The 20,333-nt window shown below is 36.1% G+C and overlaps 1 protein-coding gene across 4 annotated transcripts in view; it reads left to right on the plus strand.

Moving 5' to 3' along the window:
• LOC113066243 (catenin delta-2-like) overlaps positions 1–13,084 on the plus strand; it is a 291,904-nt gene extending 278,820 nt beyond the window's left edge. For 3 of the 4 annotated variants that reach the window (XM_026238062.1, XM_026238063.1, XM_026238065.1), the window contains 4 exons: positions 1,155–1,281; positions 7,849–7,980; positions 9,313–9,392; positions 11,225–13,084. In XM_026238062.1, coding sequence (XP_026093847.1) covers positions 1,155–1,281; positions 7,849–7,980; positions 9,313–9,392; positions 11,225–11,485 — 600 coding nt within the window. In that variant the 3' untranslated portion in view covers positions 11,486–13,084. The remainder of the gene's footprint in view (positions 1–1,154; positions 1,282–7,848; positions 7,981–9,312; positions 9,393–11,224) is intronic. The other variant, XM_026238064.1, reaches the window with a different exon arrangement.
• The last annotated feature ends 7,249 nt before the right edge of the window (positions 13,085–20,333 follow it).

The raw sequence follows: 20,333 nt of genomic DNA on the forward strand, positions 1-20,333 counted from the left end.
TGCTATGTTAGCCACATTACAAAATAATGTTTTCTCTGAGGCATGGTAAAAATATGGTACTCGCAGTAAATAAAGCAAATGAGATTCAATCAAAAAAGGTGCATTCACGGCATGTCGTAATGACGCAATATCAACTTGTAAAAAGCGTTCAACATCCATGTAGAACTCGTAATTCCAACTTGTAAACTGGGAATTTTCTGAGAACTATGACTTGTTCCATGTGACCGCCTCAGATTAATTTAAATGCTATGTTTAGCTGTTGATAGTATAGTGTTGCCATAGAAATGCATAGTTCTGCATTCAGCTCCGATTAGAGTCACATGCTGTCATCTCGAAATTATCGTAATTATGACATGGCTTGAAGGCTATACAGTTTTGAGCTATATAACAGAGATTAGTTTTCATTTAATTTCTATGCATGTTTCCAAACAGTTGCTTACTGTCTATTAAAACACATAATGCATTAAAGTGTCTTTGGTGTTTCCATGGTTTCTGAAACATTAAAAAGGGTGTATGATGTCATTGACAAGTGACAAATTGATACAGTGCGTTACACTTGTGAAAACTGCATATTTCTAATGGATTTAAACATTCTTGGAAACATTTGGAATAATGTAAGTACACAAGTCAACAAAATATATAACACTTCTAGTGGTATTTGGATATTTCAATAAAACAAATCTTACATATTGTGCCTTTTCATATTTCATACAGGCAACTTTATCCACTCAGACAGTGTATTCCAGCCTTTAGTTGTTCTTTTTAATAATGCAGTATATGTCTGTATGATCTCAGCACACTCAGAAGACCCATTGATTGACTTTCACAGAGATGTGTCATAGAGCCAGTGGCCAATGGCTGTAGTTTATCTCCTCCATCGGCCTTTCAGGTTGCTTCATCACACATCGAACAGGCTTTCTCCACAGCCACTGACTCCAGATCATTCATCCATTGATTTCTGTACCTCCATCCACCCATTGATTTTTGTAATGACTCCACACTTGGAGGCCTTAAACTAAACTGACAGGATAACAGTGGGATAATGTAGCGTATATAGATACTAAAAGGATGTGTTGTGCACCCTCATCTAGACAAAACAAATTAAAGTACGCATTATTTTAGACTTTTCTCTGTTTCTTTCTTTCTTTTTTTAGGATGGCTACTCACAGTATCAATTTGTTGGCTCGGCCTCAACAATAGAGAGAGACAGACAGAGACCGTATTCATCCTCACGCACTCCATCAGTATCTCCGGTACGGACATCCCCTAATAACCGATCAGGTGAGTATGCATATATATATATATATATATATATATATATATATATATATATATATATATATATATATATATATATATATATATATATATATATATATATATATATATATATATATATATATATATATATATATATCTTTCTCAACCATTACAACACATACATTTTACATATGTAGTGCTAAAATATTGAGTTGCTGTCCTTGGTCCTGAAATGCAAGATCTACAGTCTGGATTTAAAACAATTACAAACAGCAGGTTGATTCTCTCTTTAACCCTGATAGAATCCTATTAAAGTGATGTGGATTTCTCAGTGCATCCTGGGACTCAGGGTTAATGATCCACACTACTATTAGGGTTTGTGGATTCATGGCTGGCTGGTTGTGGTTCTAATACCTTTTCCGGTGGACTTAGCATCTCGCTGAAGCAGAAAAGTACTTTTCCCAGATTCAGAATTTGAGGGGGCTGTTGGTGGAGGCTGAGTAGCAGAAGAGGGAATTTAGGACTAATGGGTCTTTAAATGGCTGGAAGGTGAACAGAGTGATGAAGTTCTTTCTTCCTTTAATGCAAAATTGTAAGTGTTACGTTTAATTTTATATAGAATTCCTTCCCAGGCCATTTAGTCTATAATGAATATATAGCCAGTGTTATCCTACTGTTTTTTTTTTTTTTTAGATATGTATATATATAATATTTATGTATATGTGTGTGTGTGTGTGTGTAATTATATATATATATATATATATATATATATATATATATATATATATATATATATATATATATATATATATATATATATATTTATTTTTTATTTTTTATTTTATTTTATTTTATTTTTTACTGTATTTTATATTTGATGATAAAAAATATAATAATATTATTATTCCCAAAAAACAGAGCCATTCAGTAACAATATTGATTCTGAAAAAAAGAAAACGTAACCACACAAAATTTTAATCGGTTTGATTTGAACATGACTGAAAATAAAATGTTGGGGTTAAGTTAATCAGACGTTAATGGATTCGGTGAAGGATTCATTAGGCCGATTTTGTCAGGGTGATTCATTATAATATTTGGGTCATAAGTGTCAATACATTCATTAATCGGATTAAACTAAACACATTGTTTGTTTTTACACAATTCATGCTGCAAGCTCACGTCTCATGTAAAATGTAATTTAGTTTGCCATGACACTGTAGATTCAGTTGACTAGCGGTGTAGGAAATGTGGCGTAGAGCAGTGCTCACATAATTCAACATGATCTCTGAAGATATTTAAAATAAATTGATTCATTGTCTGCTTGTTTTTCTCAGTTGAATCTCTGAGGTTTCCAGTCATCCACTGGCTTGCAGCTGGTTTCATGCTGTTATTTCTGCAGGCTTTCCCTCTATGGTCTGTCTGAGCTCCCGTGTGTGTCATGAAAACGGAGAACGGTAGATTTTTGCAAGAGATCAAAGCATTTAAAGTTAGACGGAGAGAAGGAAGGTAGGGGAAAGAGAGAGTGTAGCTGTGCTCTTTGGTGCAGAGCATCAGAATGTGACAGCAGGGTCTCGCCTGTGCTACTCAATTAACATTTCCTAAGATACATGTGAGCTCAAAGCCAAAACAATACAGCAAAATTAACAGTACAATTTAATTCATTCACTAATACCACAACCTTGCAGTTTTGCTGCAGCATTAGAGACATGTTTAAGGCAATACATTTATTTATTCCTTTATTTAAATTGTATAGTATTTATAGTAAATAAAATTAAAACTGTTTTTTTTTTGCAATTGTTTCAACATGTTTAATATATATATATCTATATATATATATATAGATATATATATATATATATATATATATATCTATATAGATATAGATATATCTATATAGATATAGATATATCTATATAGATATAGATATATCTATATAGATATAGATATATCTATATATATATATATATATATATATATATATATATATATAGCAATTATATGCTATAAATCAACTTTAGGTTTTTATTTTATAAAAAAAAAAAAAAAAGATGATTCAATAAATTAAATATTTTACAAATGAAGCCAAGACATAAAACCAAGACATAAAATTATTCATAAAAAATGCATAAATCTATCTGAAGTGCAAAAACAGCTCCACTCGATGTAACATCTGCGTAAAAACAAAATCAAAACCGTAATAGATTATAAATATTATTGGATGAGCCACATTTGACATCACTGTAAAACTAGCTGCTATAACCTGAAGCACCTTCACAGAGTCATATTCTGTATTAATGCCCTCAGCAGCAACGTTGCTTGGCAACCGTAAACTTATAGTTAGAGCAGATACCAGCAGAGCGTCAAGACACATCGAAAGTGAATCACTCCCATTATAATCAACGGATACACTGGAAGCATTCATCTTTAAATTTGCACCATGAAAGCATTCATCACACAGTTTGCAGAGTAGATTATGGTTTTGTGCTTGGTGCAATTATGAATATATTTATGTATCCATATTTTTTTACTTTATGCTTTACATCAGCAGACCTCACATTAAAATTACACAGAGATCAATGTTTATGAGGCAGTTGCTCAGTTAAGTTGGAGCTCTGCCTGGTCAGTACATCAACATCAAGGATTTTGGCATGAACTTTAATCCAGAGTTGACACGTTTTGCTCACATTTTGCTCACTTTTATAATTTAATCATGAAGCACAGAGGTGATGCTTCTAATGCCACAAAACAAGGCCTTCAGATATACTCTTATGGGATGCCAGACCCAAAGAACACAAACAGCCATGATGTGGAGTTGCCAGCTATTAATGTTTTACTGAGACACATTGAAAGCAGCAACTCAGAGCACTTTGTTAATTTAATAAAGTACAATTGAGTTCATTACTGATATTTAAAGGAATAGTTTACTCACCCTTTGACCATGCAAGATGTAATGGAGTTTGTTTCTTTATCATGACAGATTTGGAGAAATTTAGCATTAAATCTATTGCTTACAAGTGTATCCTCTGCAGTGAGAGTCCAAACAGCTGATACAAAGGCCTGAAATCTACAAGTACTCCACACAACTCCAGTCAATCGATTAACATCATGTGAAGCAAAAAGCTGCTTTTTAAGAAACAAATCTATCAAGGAATTTTAACTTTAATCCATCAATTCTAGTAAAAACACCGGTCCTTTATCTATAATAATGCTTCCTCTAGTGATAAAGTCCATCCCCTGTTGTTCTCTCACATCAAAATCCACAGACATATTTAATTAGCACTGTTTGGGACTGTTTTTGTTTGATCTGTACTTATTTCTCTACAGATTCAGACAAGCTGATAATATTATGGATAAGAGGACTCATTATATTTAAGCGGAAGCAATGGTTTGAAGTCCTAATGATTTATTTAATGATTGATTCGTTTCTTTCAAACATGCAGTTTTTCATATTACAGGACCTTATTTGAACGATTGAAGTCATGTGGATTACTTGTTACTTATTATTGTCAGTTGTTTGATGGGATACTGATGGCACCCATTCACTGCAGAGGATCCATTGGCGAGCCCAGTGAGCCTTTTTTTTTCACCTGGGAGCAAGTGATGTAATGCTAAATTTCTCTAAAACTGTTCAGATGAACAAACTCACCTATGTCTTGGATGGCCTGATGGGTGAGTAAACTTTCAGCAAATTTTCATTTTTGGGTTAAGTATTCCTTTTTAGTGGAGATATCAAATGCACTTTGTTACTGGATCGAAAGTGTTAGGAAACAATCTGTAGATCACTTTAAATACAATCGATATGATGTGGCTGAGATTGCACTGTTTACCCTGACTTAAAGAGCTTTTTATTGTCACGATTTATCGTTTTTGAGAAAGAAGGAAAAGTTAAACTTCACACTTTATTTTTTTGTAGACATACAGATTGCTAATTTCCTGTCTTAACCTATAGTTGTTCAAGCTAACTAACATTTAACAAATTAATGTAATCAGGTTTCATAGGAATTTAATTCGGAATTTATAGATAATAATGGTTGATTTTCCAAACTGTTGTGTGTATTAGCTTATATCAGTTTATATTTCTCAGAATCAAGTCTATTCAGTGCTGTAGGCAAGGAGTTATATGTACGTTTAGCAATAATCAGTTGTTCCTCTCCTAATGCCTGTGGAGCTCAGACATAAAAAAAGCAATTTTCGCTAAATAACGAAGATCTGCTGTGTAGAACATATTTTCGCAATATCAGTTTTTCTTACATGTCCATCGAAAAATATTGTTTTAAGTGTATAAAAACCAATAAGGTCATCAACTGTTTGGTAGAGCTGCAGCTTTACCTGAAGACAGTCGAATCAGAAAGCATTGCATACTGTGTTAAATGCATCAGTAGTGATTTTCTGCAAAACTGCTTTATGTGTTTCTGAGAATCTGTATTTGTGAGGTTTATGGAAACATGACAGGAGCCTACGAGAGTCTCATCGCTTGTTGACTCCGTAACCGCTGGAGCTTCTCAATATTTAAGACTGATAATCGGTTATGTGCATATTTTTGCAAAATAATGCTTTGTTGAGGAGCAATGATTAGATTAGGAGTCACATCAAGGCAGTTTAGAGGAGGGTAAAGCACTTGCGGTTATAATCTGATTATGGGTTTGAAATAATTAGCATGCTAATGTTTCTCTTGGCCATTGTGGGTAGAGTGGTGCTTAAAGCTATTATGTGTTTTATTGGAGTGTGTGTATGAAAGAGCGTGTGTATATGAGCCGGTTTATGTTTCATGGTCAGGGCTAATCAGTAATAGGTGTGTGTGTGTGTGTGTGTATGTGTGTGTATGTGGGTGTGTCTAAATCCTCCTATGCTGGCCAGAGAGGTATTCTGTGGCCGTGAGCCCTCGGGTAGCTGTGTGCTTTGGAGATAGTGCCGCTGCCCACTATCCAGGGATCCAGGCTCTATCAGACCGGGCTCTATGAGGGCCGGAGGGGGAGTGGCGCTGATCCGGTTAAAGCATTGAGGCTGGAAGGGATTTTGAGGCACAGAGGGATACTCTCTCCTGATCTCTGTGACATTCATACAGCTGTTTTGAAGTGGCTAGGACAAAACACAGAGCTCATGGACAGAGAGAGAAATCAGGCCAAACAGCCCAATTATACATCAAGTGATACAGTTTAGATCAGGGGTGCTCTGTTCCTGCTGATCTATCTTCCTGCAAATTTCAGCTCCAACCCAAATCAATCAGGATTGGACACCCCTGGTTTAAAAAGTACAATAAATCTGCTTTGATAATAATTCTGTATGAAGAAATGTATGAACGTATGTCTGAAGGAAATGTGCTGTATTTGAATTCACTTTTGCACATTTTGCACATCTCCAAAGTCTGTGTCATTTCCAAAAAAACAGGCAGTTTGTCAGTCCACACAATGGCCAATGGGATTTCACAGGGGGTGGAGCTACCCACCTTGCAACCAATCAGAACATTCTAAAAACTGAGTACGAACACAACCACTCAGAACACAACACTGTATAGTCCTTATGTGCCGAACAAACAAGTGTGCAGCCATCATTCGAATTTTGTGTTTGAATTTCCATTTTTGCAGTAGCTCTGTATAATTCTATGGCATCGCTGTTGATGAGTAATTAGCTGTTCAAGTGGATTTACTTATTGTTAAGTCAATGAACGTTATCATGAACATTGTAATGTTTGATTCGTGTGATCTTCATAACAAGTGTCAGTAGACCGGAAAGATTTTAAAACTGGTTCATTCATAAAACTGTTCAGATCTTACAATGAGCGCAGTGCTAAAAAGGAACAGACAGGGCCACATAAGGTCTAGCAACTTTCTAACAATAACACAGAACACATAGCAAGACCATAACCATTGCTGGGTAGATTACTTACAAATTGTATTCTGTTAATGATTACAAATTACATGTTGAAATTAAAAGTGTAGTCAGTAATGTAATCAAGATGACAAATTTTAGGTAATGTATTCTGAATGCTTTTGGATTCATTTTAGATTACTTTTGACATAACTTATTTATATATTTAAATGTTTAATCCAGATTACTTGTATGAACTTCAATGACCATAGCAATAACCCATAACCCCTAATATTTTCTCTGGTGTAATTACTTTCATAAAGGTGGTGTTTGTCATATATGTTTTTTTTTTTTGTTTGTTTTTTTGTTTTGTTTTTTGAAAGATGGCACTTCAAGGACAAATATGGAACCTTTTGTGTGATTTCCTGTTTAATTGACTCAAGGTAGATTGGAGCTGACTGGTACAGGACCTGTTGGAGACATCCTTCATGCTGTCATGCTAAACAGCTCTAATTATGAATAATGATGCACATCTCTGCTTGTCCAGCCTCGTACAGGCAGGAATGATGAAAAAAGACAGTAAGAAGCAGAGAGAGGATTTTGGACAAAATAAACAAAAAAACTGATAAAAAAAAAAGTTAATTGACAAGTCAAAGTTGGTAATAGTGACATTAAGACAGGCAGACAGAACAATTTCAAAATAAAAAACAATAGAAAGAAAACAGTAAAAACTACAAGGATGTTCAGTAAGAAGGGTTTGTGTGATGATTTGAATTGCAGCCAGTGCCCCTGCCTCACCCAGAGAGATGATCAGCCTCAAAGACAGGAAGAGCGACTACGACTCCACTGGAACCAACGCCAGTTACCATGGAAACAAAGGAGAGCACACTTCCCGAAAAGACACAATGGCAGGTAGGTCTAACTTCAGGAGGAAGCTCAGAGTTTTATTCAAAGCACTTAACAGCAAGAAAACTAGATGTCCAGTTATAAAACTCTGAGTTTCAAAACTTTTGAATGGACAAAGGAAAAAAAATCTCATGGCAAAGTATGAACTCCACCATTCATGAAAACATCCATGGCGAATTATTTTTCAACTGCTGCTGCAGAATGTAAGGATTTACATTAAATATGTATAATCATTTTGCCTTAATTCTAAGATCTATTATTACTTCAGTGTATTGTGTAACAAAATTCATCAGAAAAATGTACAAATCAAAATTTGTTAGTGTAATGTTGTTTTTTAATATATGTGAAGAAAATAAATAAGACCATTTGGGTTTGAAATCTTGGCCAGCCACACATGCAGTAAGTGTTAAAGGATTAGTTTATCCAAAAATGAAAATTATGTCATTAATGACTCACCCTCATGTTGTTTCAAACCCGTAAGACCTCCGTTCATCTTCAGGGCACAGTTTCAGATGTTTTAGATTTAGCCCGAGAGCTTTCTGTCCCTCCATTGAAAAAAGTATGTACGGTATACTGTCCATGTCCAGAAAGGTAATAAAATCAGCATCAAAGTATTTTTTCATCAAATTCATCAAAGAATTTGTTTAAGCATTGAAAATACATTTTGGTCCAGCATTGTCTTCTCTTCCGGGTCTGTGGTGAGCACGTTCACAACACTGCAGCACTGATGCTGTTGACGTATGATGCAGCTGACCTGTTTTCTTTGTTATTGGGCGCACCAGAAAGCATGTCAGCAGCATCATACATCAAAATCGTCGTGAACGTGCTCACAACAGACCCGGAAGAGAAGACAAAGCTGAGTAAAGTCGTAATTTTTGTTATTTTTGGACCAAAATGTATTTTCAATGCTTGAACAAATTCTAACTGACCCTCTGATGTCACATGGACTACTTTGATGCTGATTTTATTACCTTTCTGGACATGGACAGTATACCGTACATACAGCTTCAATGGAGGGACAGAAAGCTTTTGGACTAAATCAAAAATATTTTAAACTGTGTTCTGAAGATGAACGGAGGTCTCACGGTTTGCAACGACATGAGGGTGAGTCATTAATGACATAATTTTCATTTTTGGATGAACTAACCCTTTAAAGGGCAAAATCTGTTAATGGTCCATCAAGCATCATCCCCGACTCACGTTTGGTTAAAATAAGTATCTTATAAAAGAAGGATTTGTTTCACTGTCAATAAGTACAATTTCCAGAATTCTTCATAGTTGTTTAATGCTTGATTTATAAAAAAAAAAATGCAAATTCACACACTCGCTTTCATCCTGCAGTTCAAACCTCCTGTGGAACATCCACATTGTTCCGGAACTCATACGAGCCTTCAAATGACGAGATCAAACACAACCAGGTGAGCAAAGAATCAGCCTGAGATGACTCAACTAACCATGGTCCAAGACTGCATGTGAAATGTGTCTCTGATTGTGGAAAAAAAATCAGCCCATTTACGTTTACTACAACTGTTATGCGGCTATGTTAGGATATGTCATTAGCGCTTGTTTTCAGCACAAGTCAGCTGTCTTATCTACCAATCCAGAAATGTCTTGGCAAATAAAAGGCTGAAGATCTCTTCATTCTTGCATAGACCCCTCAGATGTTGTTTATTTGACTTTGTGAGCCTTCATGCTATGCTAATGAATTGCAACTTTGTGCTTCCAAGTATAATTTTTTTGTTGGCACTTTTGCCATATAGAAGATATAATACTTCTACTTGACAAGGTTCATCATAGTACATTTTCAGATTTCATATGGATTAAGTTTGCCAGATGTCACTGGCACACTTCTGCACCACAACGTATGTTGAGTCAGTCGACAGAAATGCTCTCCCAGACGAGCAGCTGCGATGAGGCTGATAAGCCTGGCTTCCACATGGATCTTTCCTTTCTGTAGCTGGAGAGCATTCCGCTCTGAATCTTTTTCAATTAGTAACATCTCATTTTCTGCTTCAAATCAGAATCAAAAGCAGCTCTGAATGGACAGAATAGTGTGAATTTATAGGGTTGGATCACTCAAAAATTTAAGTTTGTGATCATTTACTCACCTCCTGTTGTTCCAAACTTGCATGACTTGCTTCCATGGAGCACAAAAGGAGATATTAGGTAGAATGTTATATTATCTAATTTGTATATCTGCATAGGAAAAATTCAAAATTGCAGTTTCAGAATTTTGCATTATGTTTCTGCACCAGTAAAATCCAATATTTGTAAAAATGCTCATTTTCCATCCTCATTTTCGCTCTCTGTGAAAAATACTAAACTTATAGGGGCGTCATCTTCTGCAGAAACAGAAGTAAAAGCCCAGTGCTATGATTGGCTAACTTCACTACACCATTTCCATAATTAAAATAATCTGGCAGGGGGTCAGAATCCAGCACAACACCAGCCGCATATTTAGAACAATTCACAAAACAGTCCGTTGTGAAATGTGAAGAAACAAACAAAAAATTTATCTCTCGGGGCATGTCATTAACAATAAACTGAAGTCATGCATTTCTAATGCTCAGATCTTTAGGTGGCTGAGATTGAGATTGAGTCTTACTCGACATCTTTATCCAACAGCAGCATCGCTTTTGTGATTGATGGACAGGCATGAGTTCTTCAGAACACTTCTCCTCAGATTATGTACAATGCATATTAATGGGTGTATCTTGGATAACTGCATCACAATTTCAAATCTGAGCAGTTCAGAAGCTTAGAAAAGAATCATATTTTAAACTGGTGGGTTAGATTTGAATTTTGAAAGTTTAAATATTTTGATTCTCCATTTCATAACACCTTTAGGTTTTCTTTGCAAAGACATTTTGCTATAACAGAATAAAATTTTAGAGTTATTACAGTATTTTAAAAACACCAAAAAAGCAGTAAATTCATAAATACATACATTGCCAAACATTACTAAATTATTTGTAATTTTCAATGAATTTTACCGATGTTACCAAAACTAAGTTATTTCAACAAAAACTCAAAACCTAGCGGAGTTTTAAAAATTTATATACATTATCAAAAAATATATGATATAGCACTGGGCTATCCTGTGCTGAGCCTTGTACAATATAAAAGCACATTTGCTCCAAATCACTGTGTTTGGAAGCACAACAGCCACCTTTCCCTCCCAAATTTGAGATGAGACACTCTATAGGGTTCTGTTAATCAATTTCACTCACAAATTCTTCTTTCACCTCAGGTCCCAGTGCTGCCTGCTCCACAGGAGCCCCCACGCAACGACTACGAGGCATACCCCATCTATGAAAACTCCACTAGGAACTTTGAAGAGCCATTTTTTGAGGATCAGGCCCATCGTCCCCCTCCCGCCAACGATCTGAGTATGCACCTGGGACTCAAGTCCACTGGGAATTATGTGGACTTCTACTCTGCCGCACGGCCCTATAGTGAACTTAACTACGAAACGAGTCACTACCCCGCGTCCCCCGACTCCTGGGTTTAGGACTTTGAGCACAAAGAGGCCGGGAAACTGCATGTGCATGCATACCACAAAACCTTTTTCAGAGAGTTTTGTTAGTCTAAGCTGGTTCCATGGCGAATATGAGTGGAGATGAGCAAAAAAAATAAATAAAAGGAAAGCGAGAGAGAGAGAGAGAAAAGAAGGCCTTGAAAGAGAGAGAAAGAATGCGTGTGAGATGAGAGAGAGCACATACTTTAAAGAGACGCGAAAGCTTAACCTTTGGAGTACAAAGTGGGTTATGTATTGAAAGGTATTTGAAAAGTGTAGTGGCAAAAAAATAAGAAATATAGCAGAAGAAGGTGAGGTATGTAAGAACAAGAAAATTAAGTTTGTAAAATGAGCTACAGGAACAGCTTTTCACCATTTTCAAAACTTTCTTTTCATTCATTTAAAGTAACAGTGGATCAAAATCCTTTTCAGAATCTTTTTCCCCTCGTTTTTTTTTTTTTTTTCTTTAATGTAAAGTATTTAGAGTACATTAAAGAAATGCATTACACAAGTGCATTGTGTAAATTACACAGACAACTCGGTTCTTCCCATGGCTTTGGGTATATGTTTTACAGTACAGAAAAAAAACTAAAAATAATAATAATCCTCAGAGAAATTTGTTAACTTGTGTCCATTCCCCAAAATTACGCTCAAAGAGCAAGGATGTAAATGCCAGTATTGTTCATTCTGAAAATGTGAATATGTCTATGGCAACTAAAACAAAAGCAGATGAAGACCAGAGCAGAACTCCACTCTCCTTGTCAATGAAGTGCTTTCTCACTGCCTACAAGAATAGATGTAGATTTTTGACATTGATTCTTTTTTCAATTTCACTTTTTTCTTTCTTGGTGACTCAGTATGGAATAAAAATAAATGCGGCCATTTATCATCCATATTTGCAGGAAAACTGTCTGTTTTAGATCTTGATCTCAGTTTTCTGTGCTAACTGACTGTGCCAAATTTTAAAATCTTTTTAATCAGCACTGGGGACTTTTTTGAGTTTTTCAGTTACTGCTTCAATTTGTATCTGCAATTTGTTTTCCCCATTTTTTCTTTTCCTAAGTGTGTTTTACTGGAATTAAGCGACATCTAGAAAACACTGGAATACTACCAGGAGGGCAAAACTTAACTTTGCAAGCTTAATTCCCTCCAAAGATGTAAAAAAAAAAAAAAAAAATGTCTCTCAATGTTAGTTGAGTGTTTGCTGTATGTTGATCAGTGTTTGCTATGAGAGGCTATGTTTCTGACAGGTTGCTTCTTCTGTTTGACTTGACCAGAGATAATGAACTGCTACACTGATATGTTAATAGAGAATGATAAATATATAAATATGAATATAAATATAGATCTATATAATTTTTATGTGCTGATGTCAGTGTCACTGAAAGCAACAAACCAGAAAAGACTTGTACAAAAAAAGAAAAACCGATTCTGTTTACCTTCATGTTCTGATTCCAACAGAGAAAAGAGAAAATGAAACTTGAAATGTTGACCTGGTCCCAGTTGTGTTGTTACCAAGCTACTAAAATAATAATCATGCTGGATTTGGATGATGTTCTGATGTCAGGTCAATAAATTACTCTGTGATTTGGAGCCGTTTTCTTATATCCAGTTGACATGCCACAAAATCATAATTTTCACACCCTAATGATTAAAGCAGTTATGCCGGTATTAGCGCAGGTTCTTTGGGGCAAGTTCCGCTACACAATGGCCACTACATTCTGAAGCTAAAGTCGGTACTTTTTGCACACACACAGTACAGTCATTTTTGGGCGTGATAACCACATTCTACCATACTTGCCAAGTCTTGCTATAAAAATAATCTAATAATAATATTAATTTCCTTACATTTAGCCTTTGTGGGCACTTAAAGCGCTTTACATAGAAGGGGGTAATCTCCTCAACCACCACCAGTGTGCAGCATCCAACGCCCACCACACACCAGCTAGCACAAAAATAGCATCTTGGGAATTCAACACACCAAAATTTCAATACCTGCACATGTCTACTCTATTATCTTGTAAAAATGAGTTTCCATAGTTGACATTCGTTCTTGTGACTTCTGGAAATTTATTCACAGCTTGTTGGTTGACTTTCACTACTTTCTACAGAAAGACACATCTTTGGATCAGCCTCCACCAGACATGTTTGTCATTTTTGACTGGGTTAGCTGTTTTATCTGTCAGCCGGCCACGTTCCCACTTGTTACTAGATTACCTACCACTTACCTAGCCTTTTCTTTACTCCATAAACTGTCTGCCACTCATGGCTCTTTCGAAATTTAATCCAGCTACCCCTGTGGACTACCAGCTGTGAGCCTGCCTGGCATCCTCATCATCACTAGGGATTCCCGTCCTTTTTGTGTGGTCTGTGCATGGGTCTTCAAGGCGCTTAAGAAGCCATTGATTTCCCAGAGAACTGTAGCCATTGCTTGTTGCTCCCTAGGAGGCTCCTGCGTAAGAGGAACTCCTGGTCAACATGGGAAAACAACTGAAGAAAGGGTCGCCATCACCCGATCTCTGGAAGGAGATCAACCTCATTCTTCGTAATGCCCATCAGACTCTCTTACAGTATGTTCAATAAACCAGAATGATTGGTTCACATGTTTGGATGATTGGATCAATCTCAAAGATCATTTCTTCCACATAAGCTTTTATCCGTTGTACAGAAAATTTCTTTGTTTCACCTATCAATGCATGTGCTAAGAATTCACAGTCCTTCCCATTTGGCTGACTCTCAGCCCATGGACTTTCTCTCTGTGTCTGCGGAGGGTGGGCCTGAGAATAGGGGGTCTCTGGGTACCCTTATATATATATATATATATATATATAGCCGATTCAAGAGTGAAAGTGATGCAAAACACTGCATATGTTCTCGCTTACATAACAGCTATCGGCTTCAGAGTGAATGTGAGCAAGAGCAATTTTACTCCTGCCCAGAATGTGATATTCTAGGTCTGGAGCTAAATTCCATTACAATGCACTCAGTTGTTGCAAGACCGAATTCTCTCTTTCGTGAATTGCCACTCTCAATTCAGGGAACAGGCTAAGGTACAGTATCGCACACATGTCTCTGTCCATGTCCTGCCTCTGGACCTTCTGAGAATGAGGGGTCTTCTCACCCACCCATCGTCCAATGTCCATGGTCCATTTCCTCTGCTCCGCCTAATAACTCCTACTCTGGTAAGGGTGAAAGAACAGAGCCTAACTCTAATTTTGATAGCACTTAGATGGCCCAAATCTCTATCGCTGCCTGGCAGAGATAATCCCACTTCTGTATGCTCAACAGTGGGCCCTCCCATTACACATGGACCTCCTGTGCCAAGCGTATGGGGATATTTACCATCCTCAGTCAGAAAGGGTGGCCCTCTGGGCCTGGCCCGTGAAAGGGCAAACTTAAACGCATTAAGGCTCTCCCTATGTGTCGTTGCTAACTATTCAGAATGCTAGAGCCTCTTCTACATGCTCCCTTTATGAATGCAAGTGGCGTGAGTTTAAGGAGTGGTACTAGGGGCACCAGCTGATATCATATCAGTGCTCAGTTGCTGGATTTTTATTTTTTTTTCAAGACCTTATCGATGGTAGGGATTGGCACGCACTCTCTGTTCATCCCTTGTGCACTACATTTTCTCTTAGTGGAGAAAAGGTCTTTCTCAGGCCTTACCCAGCCTTTATACCAAAATGCAGCATTCACTTATGCTTTCCAGCTTTCACTTTCTGCTTTTCACCCTTCTCCATTCTCCGCTGTGGAGGAACAGAGGCTAAATGCTTTATTTCCTGTTTGTCCCCAACTGATTTACATAAACAGGAACAGCCCTTTCAGGAGGAGTGATCAGCTCTTCATACCAGATACCAAACACAAGACACCAGAACGCTGCTATAGTTTCTGTTGATATCACAGTTTCAAGAGTGAGTTCTGTTCCATACACACACACAAAAAAAAAAAAAAAAGATAATTTGGGCATTCAATCCTGTATTTAAACTCCTGAAAATGTATAATGTGTACACGGCCAATTTTCAATGCGATAACAATACTTGTAAAAGCCAGTATTGCCAAATCAATACCCCCTACCCTTATGAAACAAAAATATATTGCAATATATTGGAAAATATCAAGTAATATATTAGGCATATATTCTTATATATATTTATTTTTTCCAATATATTGCAATATATTGAAAGCAGCAATCATTTGTATATTTTGCAATATATTATATAATATATGTATCATCAATATATTATTAAATGTATTCAAATATAAAAAATATTGGAAAATAAAAAGGGAAAATAATATATTACAATATATCACAATATATTTTAAGAAATATATTGGTAAATATATTTTCCTTTCGTAAAGGGTAAACTTAACTTTTACATTTTTACATTTATTAAAATATTAAGAGTAAAACTGGTAATGATACCAATTTAACAGGATATTTGAAAGGCATTTAACATTCAATACACCTTAATTTCAGCTTATTAGATAATATTTTAATTTACATGTGATTAAAATGTTTACTGTTGTGCTAACCATGGAAATCTACTAATACTACATTCACTGTATAGTAAAGCCACAATTCATTTTCAACCAGTATGAAATTTCTTTATGTGGCAAGCCTAAATTGTCCACATTAATGTGGTTTTGTATTAAGTAAATGGTATTTGTTTTTTATTTATTCATAATAGCATTGTACATGTCTTTTGAACATTTGGCGACACCAAGTATTACAAAAAAAACCTTGTACCTTGCCAGATACCCATAATGATCCGCTCCTCGACCACTTCCAGCCGGGTGCAGCATTGTCAGATCCACAGCCATCTGAATGTTCTATCACCGTGATGAAAGAGACTATGGAGCGTTCCCTAGGAAACAGGAAAACAGAAGAAAAAGATGCTGACTTTGAATCCTTTCCATAATCCATGGCTCAGCAGAGAGCACAGTTTCAGAGTATTACATCCCCAGCAGGCTTTGCATGATGTACAACAGGGGTCCTTTTGCCGATTTAGGCTACCCAACAATTCGCACATGGGCACACAGACGTGAAGAGAGGGCCTGAAACTGTTATTATGGTAGCCGGAGAGGAAATAATGGCGGCTCATGCCTGGTGAGGCATTATGGGGATTAAGTAACGAGCACCTTAAATTTAGCCCTGTGAGACGGACTCTGTCTGCTCATTTTCAGTCAGTGTGAGTATTGCCATTACTTCTCTCCTTTTGGGAAAGAGTTCCACCATCCAGCACAGAAGAGAACAGGAGAGACAGAAACAAGATGTGTGTTTTGGTCTTTGGCACAAGAATGTGGGTCTTGATGGTCATGGCAGTGTAAGGGAATTTTAAAACAGATTCCGTAGTAAAAGTCAGGGGAAAGCTACATATTTTTGTAGTTTTGCTCTGCCTTGTAATATTTCATCAGCTAGATATAGTAGAGATCGAGAGATCGTGATAACATCAGCCTGTCTGGTGAGGGTCTTACTGGAGACATTTGAACACTAGTAAGTGTCCTTGTTGAAATCAATTTTTGTATATACTGAACAAAACGGTAGTGTATAAAGGTAGAAGAAATATTGCATGTATTAAACTCTTAAAATAAAGGTTCTTTATTGGCATCTGGTTCCACAAAGAACCTTTAACATCCACAGAACCCTTCCATTGCACAAAAGCTTCTTTACAATGGGAAAATGTTCTTCACACTAAGAAAAGAAAATGGTTCTTTAAAGAACTGTTCAATGAAAGGATCTTTAGGGAACCAAAAATTGTTCTCGCTATGAAACCCCACTTTTGGAACCTTTATTTTTGAGAGAGTATTATGTATTGTGCAATATGTGTGCCTATTTTCAGGACCCTTGCTGACAGGCAAAGTACTTATATGTGGAAAATATGGATTTTTTTTGGCTTCAGTCTTGTATATCATAAAACTAAAATCTCGAGTCCATGATTAGATTTGTGAGTCTAGACTTAAAAACATTATCAAGTCAATAATGTTAAGTTAGGTTAACATTATTTGTAGAATTCAATTCTGGGATAGTCTGAATGTTGGCAATTTTAGATTACTTGTCTCTATTACTGTCACCTGTAAATATTTCTGACTCACGCGCTGAAATATTTCAATGCGACACTCGGTGTCAGGCCCTCGCTGTTTCATCCCCTCAGCTCTTGTAAAATTAGATTCAGAGGGTGTGCAGAATAGCTCTATTTCCCCTGAATCCACGCAATGATTAAGTGTTCAATATGTACCAAAGTTTCATTTTCAGTGTGTGCCGTCTCACGCTGTGGGATTATAATCTAATGTGGCATGAAAATAGGTATTCAATTGAACAATGTGATTCATTTTACACCAGGGCAAATACGGCAATAACTCAAAACCCATCTCTCTTCCATACTGTTGACACATCAATGATTTAGAGCCCAAAATGCAGATTTGACTAAATCAATTTCTACGTGGACAAAAGTTAAACAAAAGGATCATCATCTCTCTGCAGATTAAATTATTCATGAAGGGAAATGAATTTTCGTCAGGATTCATTCTGGAGTCTGAACAGACTGAACGGGGTTTTTAGAATGCATCTGTGAATGTCAGACGTTACATTTTTGTGTCAGAACTGATTAAATCAGTATTATTTCACACCAAAATGATACGGGAATATGAAGAGGAGTTCAAGTCACCCCCCAAAAGTCTACTATCTTATTTATTTATTGCATTGTAACATCACTTTTAAGCTCATTCTTCTCCATAACGGTCATTACTGTAATGTCAACAGAGTACAGAGTCTCAGTCACTTTTCTATACAATGACTGGGTTGTGTTCTAATCTTGGTTCTATACTGCCATTAGGCAGTGAAGCCACCAGAAGTGTTTAAGCACACATCTTACTATTCCCTGCCAGCAGAGGCATCACTAACTGACAGCCAAAAAACTGACCTAAAATCACCCGATTTGAAGAGTATCAGTCACGCAGGATTAGTTTTAAGTATGTGTGTATATAATTTTAATGTTACTTGTGAATTCTGCTCCAAAAATAAATAATCATATATTGATTTGCATGCAGGTATGGCCTTTTGCATTATTTTACCAGCTGCTTCAAAAAGTGCCATTTCATGAGGCTAGATTGTGTGGCTTTTTTTTTTTTTTTCAATATGAAGACTCCTGTCATTTATTAAAGCATTAGTCTCCCCTCTAGTGGTCATGATTCACCTCAGTATAAATTCATCAATGCAGTTCAACATCTGCCGGGTGCACAGACTGTGCAATAGGGCAAACATATCAGATTTATATATTTAAAAATGTGGAAAAAAAAGTTCCTTTAATGGGAGGAACCCCTTGTATTGTGTAAATGTGTAAGACTGACACTATTCCCTTTCCACATTAAACTTACCATTAAAATCACATTCGGTGTATTTCTGATTAGAATAACATGTTTTTTTCCTGTAGCTTTGCATCATTTTACCTCATCTCATCTGATGCAATACCAGCTGTAGTGATTTCGTAGTGATCAGTGTATGAGCACTTCACTATCAAGCAAACAGAATTTTCAACTTAGTTTCCCAGACATTATTTTTTTTACACTTTATTTACTAACACCTTTATTTAACACTTGTGCGCTCCTCATTTGGGAGTCACACTCATGGTCTTCGCGGTAAAAAGTGACCTGACACCTGAAATGTAACTTTTTTTTTTCCATCAGTAAAATCAATCTAATATATTTTTGTTCAATATTTTTTTCTTTTTTCTTTTGAAAGAACTTCATATTACCTATGAATATTTATGCAATAATTATGATACATTTTTCCCATTAAAAATAGTACAAAAAAAATCTACTTTTTTAAAATTATTTTTTAATTAGTGCAGTATTTCAGATTAAAATAGAGACCAGCCCTTTAAAATGCCATTTCTGAAGGTAGAACAGCACCTCCTGGTGAGAGAAAAAAAAAAGAAAGAAAAACCTGTCATTTCGTGGTGTTACCACTACATTCCTGTATAGGACTCTATAGAAAGGCTTCTGAATTCACTTGTTGCTTTCATACTTAATTGTTGACTTTTATTAATTTGTGGATTTAAATGTATATTTGGGCATTCTCAAATACTACTTTACTTTTTTAAAATGTTGATTTGAAGTGGGGGTTTTTTGTTTGTTTGTTTGTTTGTTTGTTTGTTTGCATTATTATTAATACATTCAAACCTGAACACAGAAAGCAATTTGTTACACAAAACTTAAAAATTCTATAAATGTAACAAAAATTAACAGGAATGCTTTATCAGAGCTTAATCCTTCTGGGTCTGATCTGATTTTAACCTCTTGTTTCAGTCTTCTGACTCATTTTGGCTATATGGTTATAGCCATACCAATTCATTTGAGTATGTATAAATCTGTATGTATGTGTCTATCAAACATCGTATAGATTTTAAAATATTGCTTATTACTTACAAAGCCCTGAATGGTTTAGCACCTCAGTATTTGAATGAGCTCCTTTTACATTATAATCCTCTACGTCCGCTAAATTCTCAAAACTCAGGCAATTTGATAATACCTAGAATATCAAAATCAACTGCGCCTAAACTCTGGAATAACCTACCTAACATTGTTCGGGAGGCAGACACACTCTTACAGTTTAAATCTAGATTAAAGACCCATCTCTTGGAACCTGGCTTACACATAACATACTAATACGCTTTTAATATCCGTTAAAGGATTTTTAGGCTGCATTAATTAGGTGAACCGGGACCACTTCCCATAACACCCAATGTACTTGCTACATCATTAGAAGAATGGCATCTACGCTAATATTTGTCTGTTTCTCTCTTGTTCCGAGGTCACCGTGGCCACCAGATCCAGTCTGTATCCAGAT

The sequence above is a fragment of the Carassius auratus genome, chromosome 49 (assembly GCF_003368295.1).
Source record: "Carassius auratus strain Wakin chromosome 49, ASM336829v1, whole genome shotgun sequence".
NCBI classification, from domain to species: domain Eukaryota; kingdom Metazoa; phylum Chordata; class Actinopteri; order Cypriniformes; family Cyprinidae; genus Carassius; species Carassius auratus.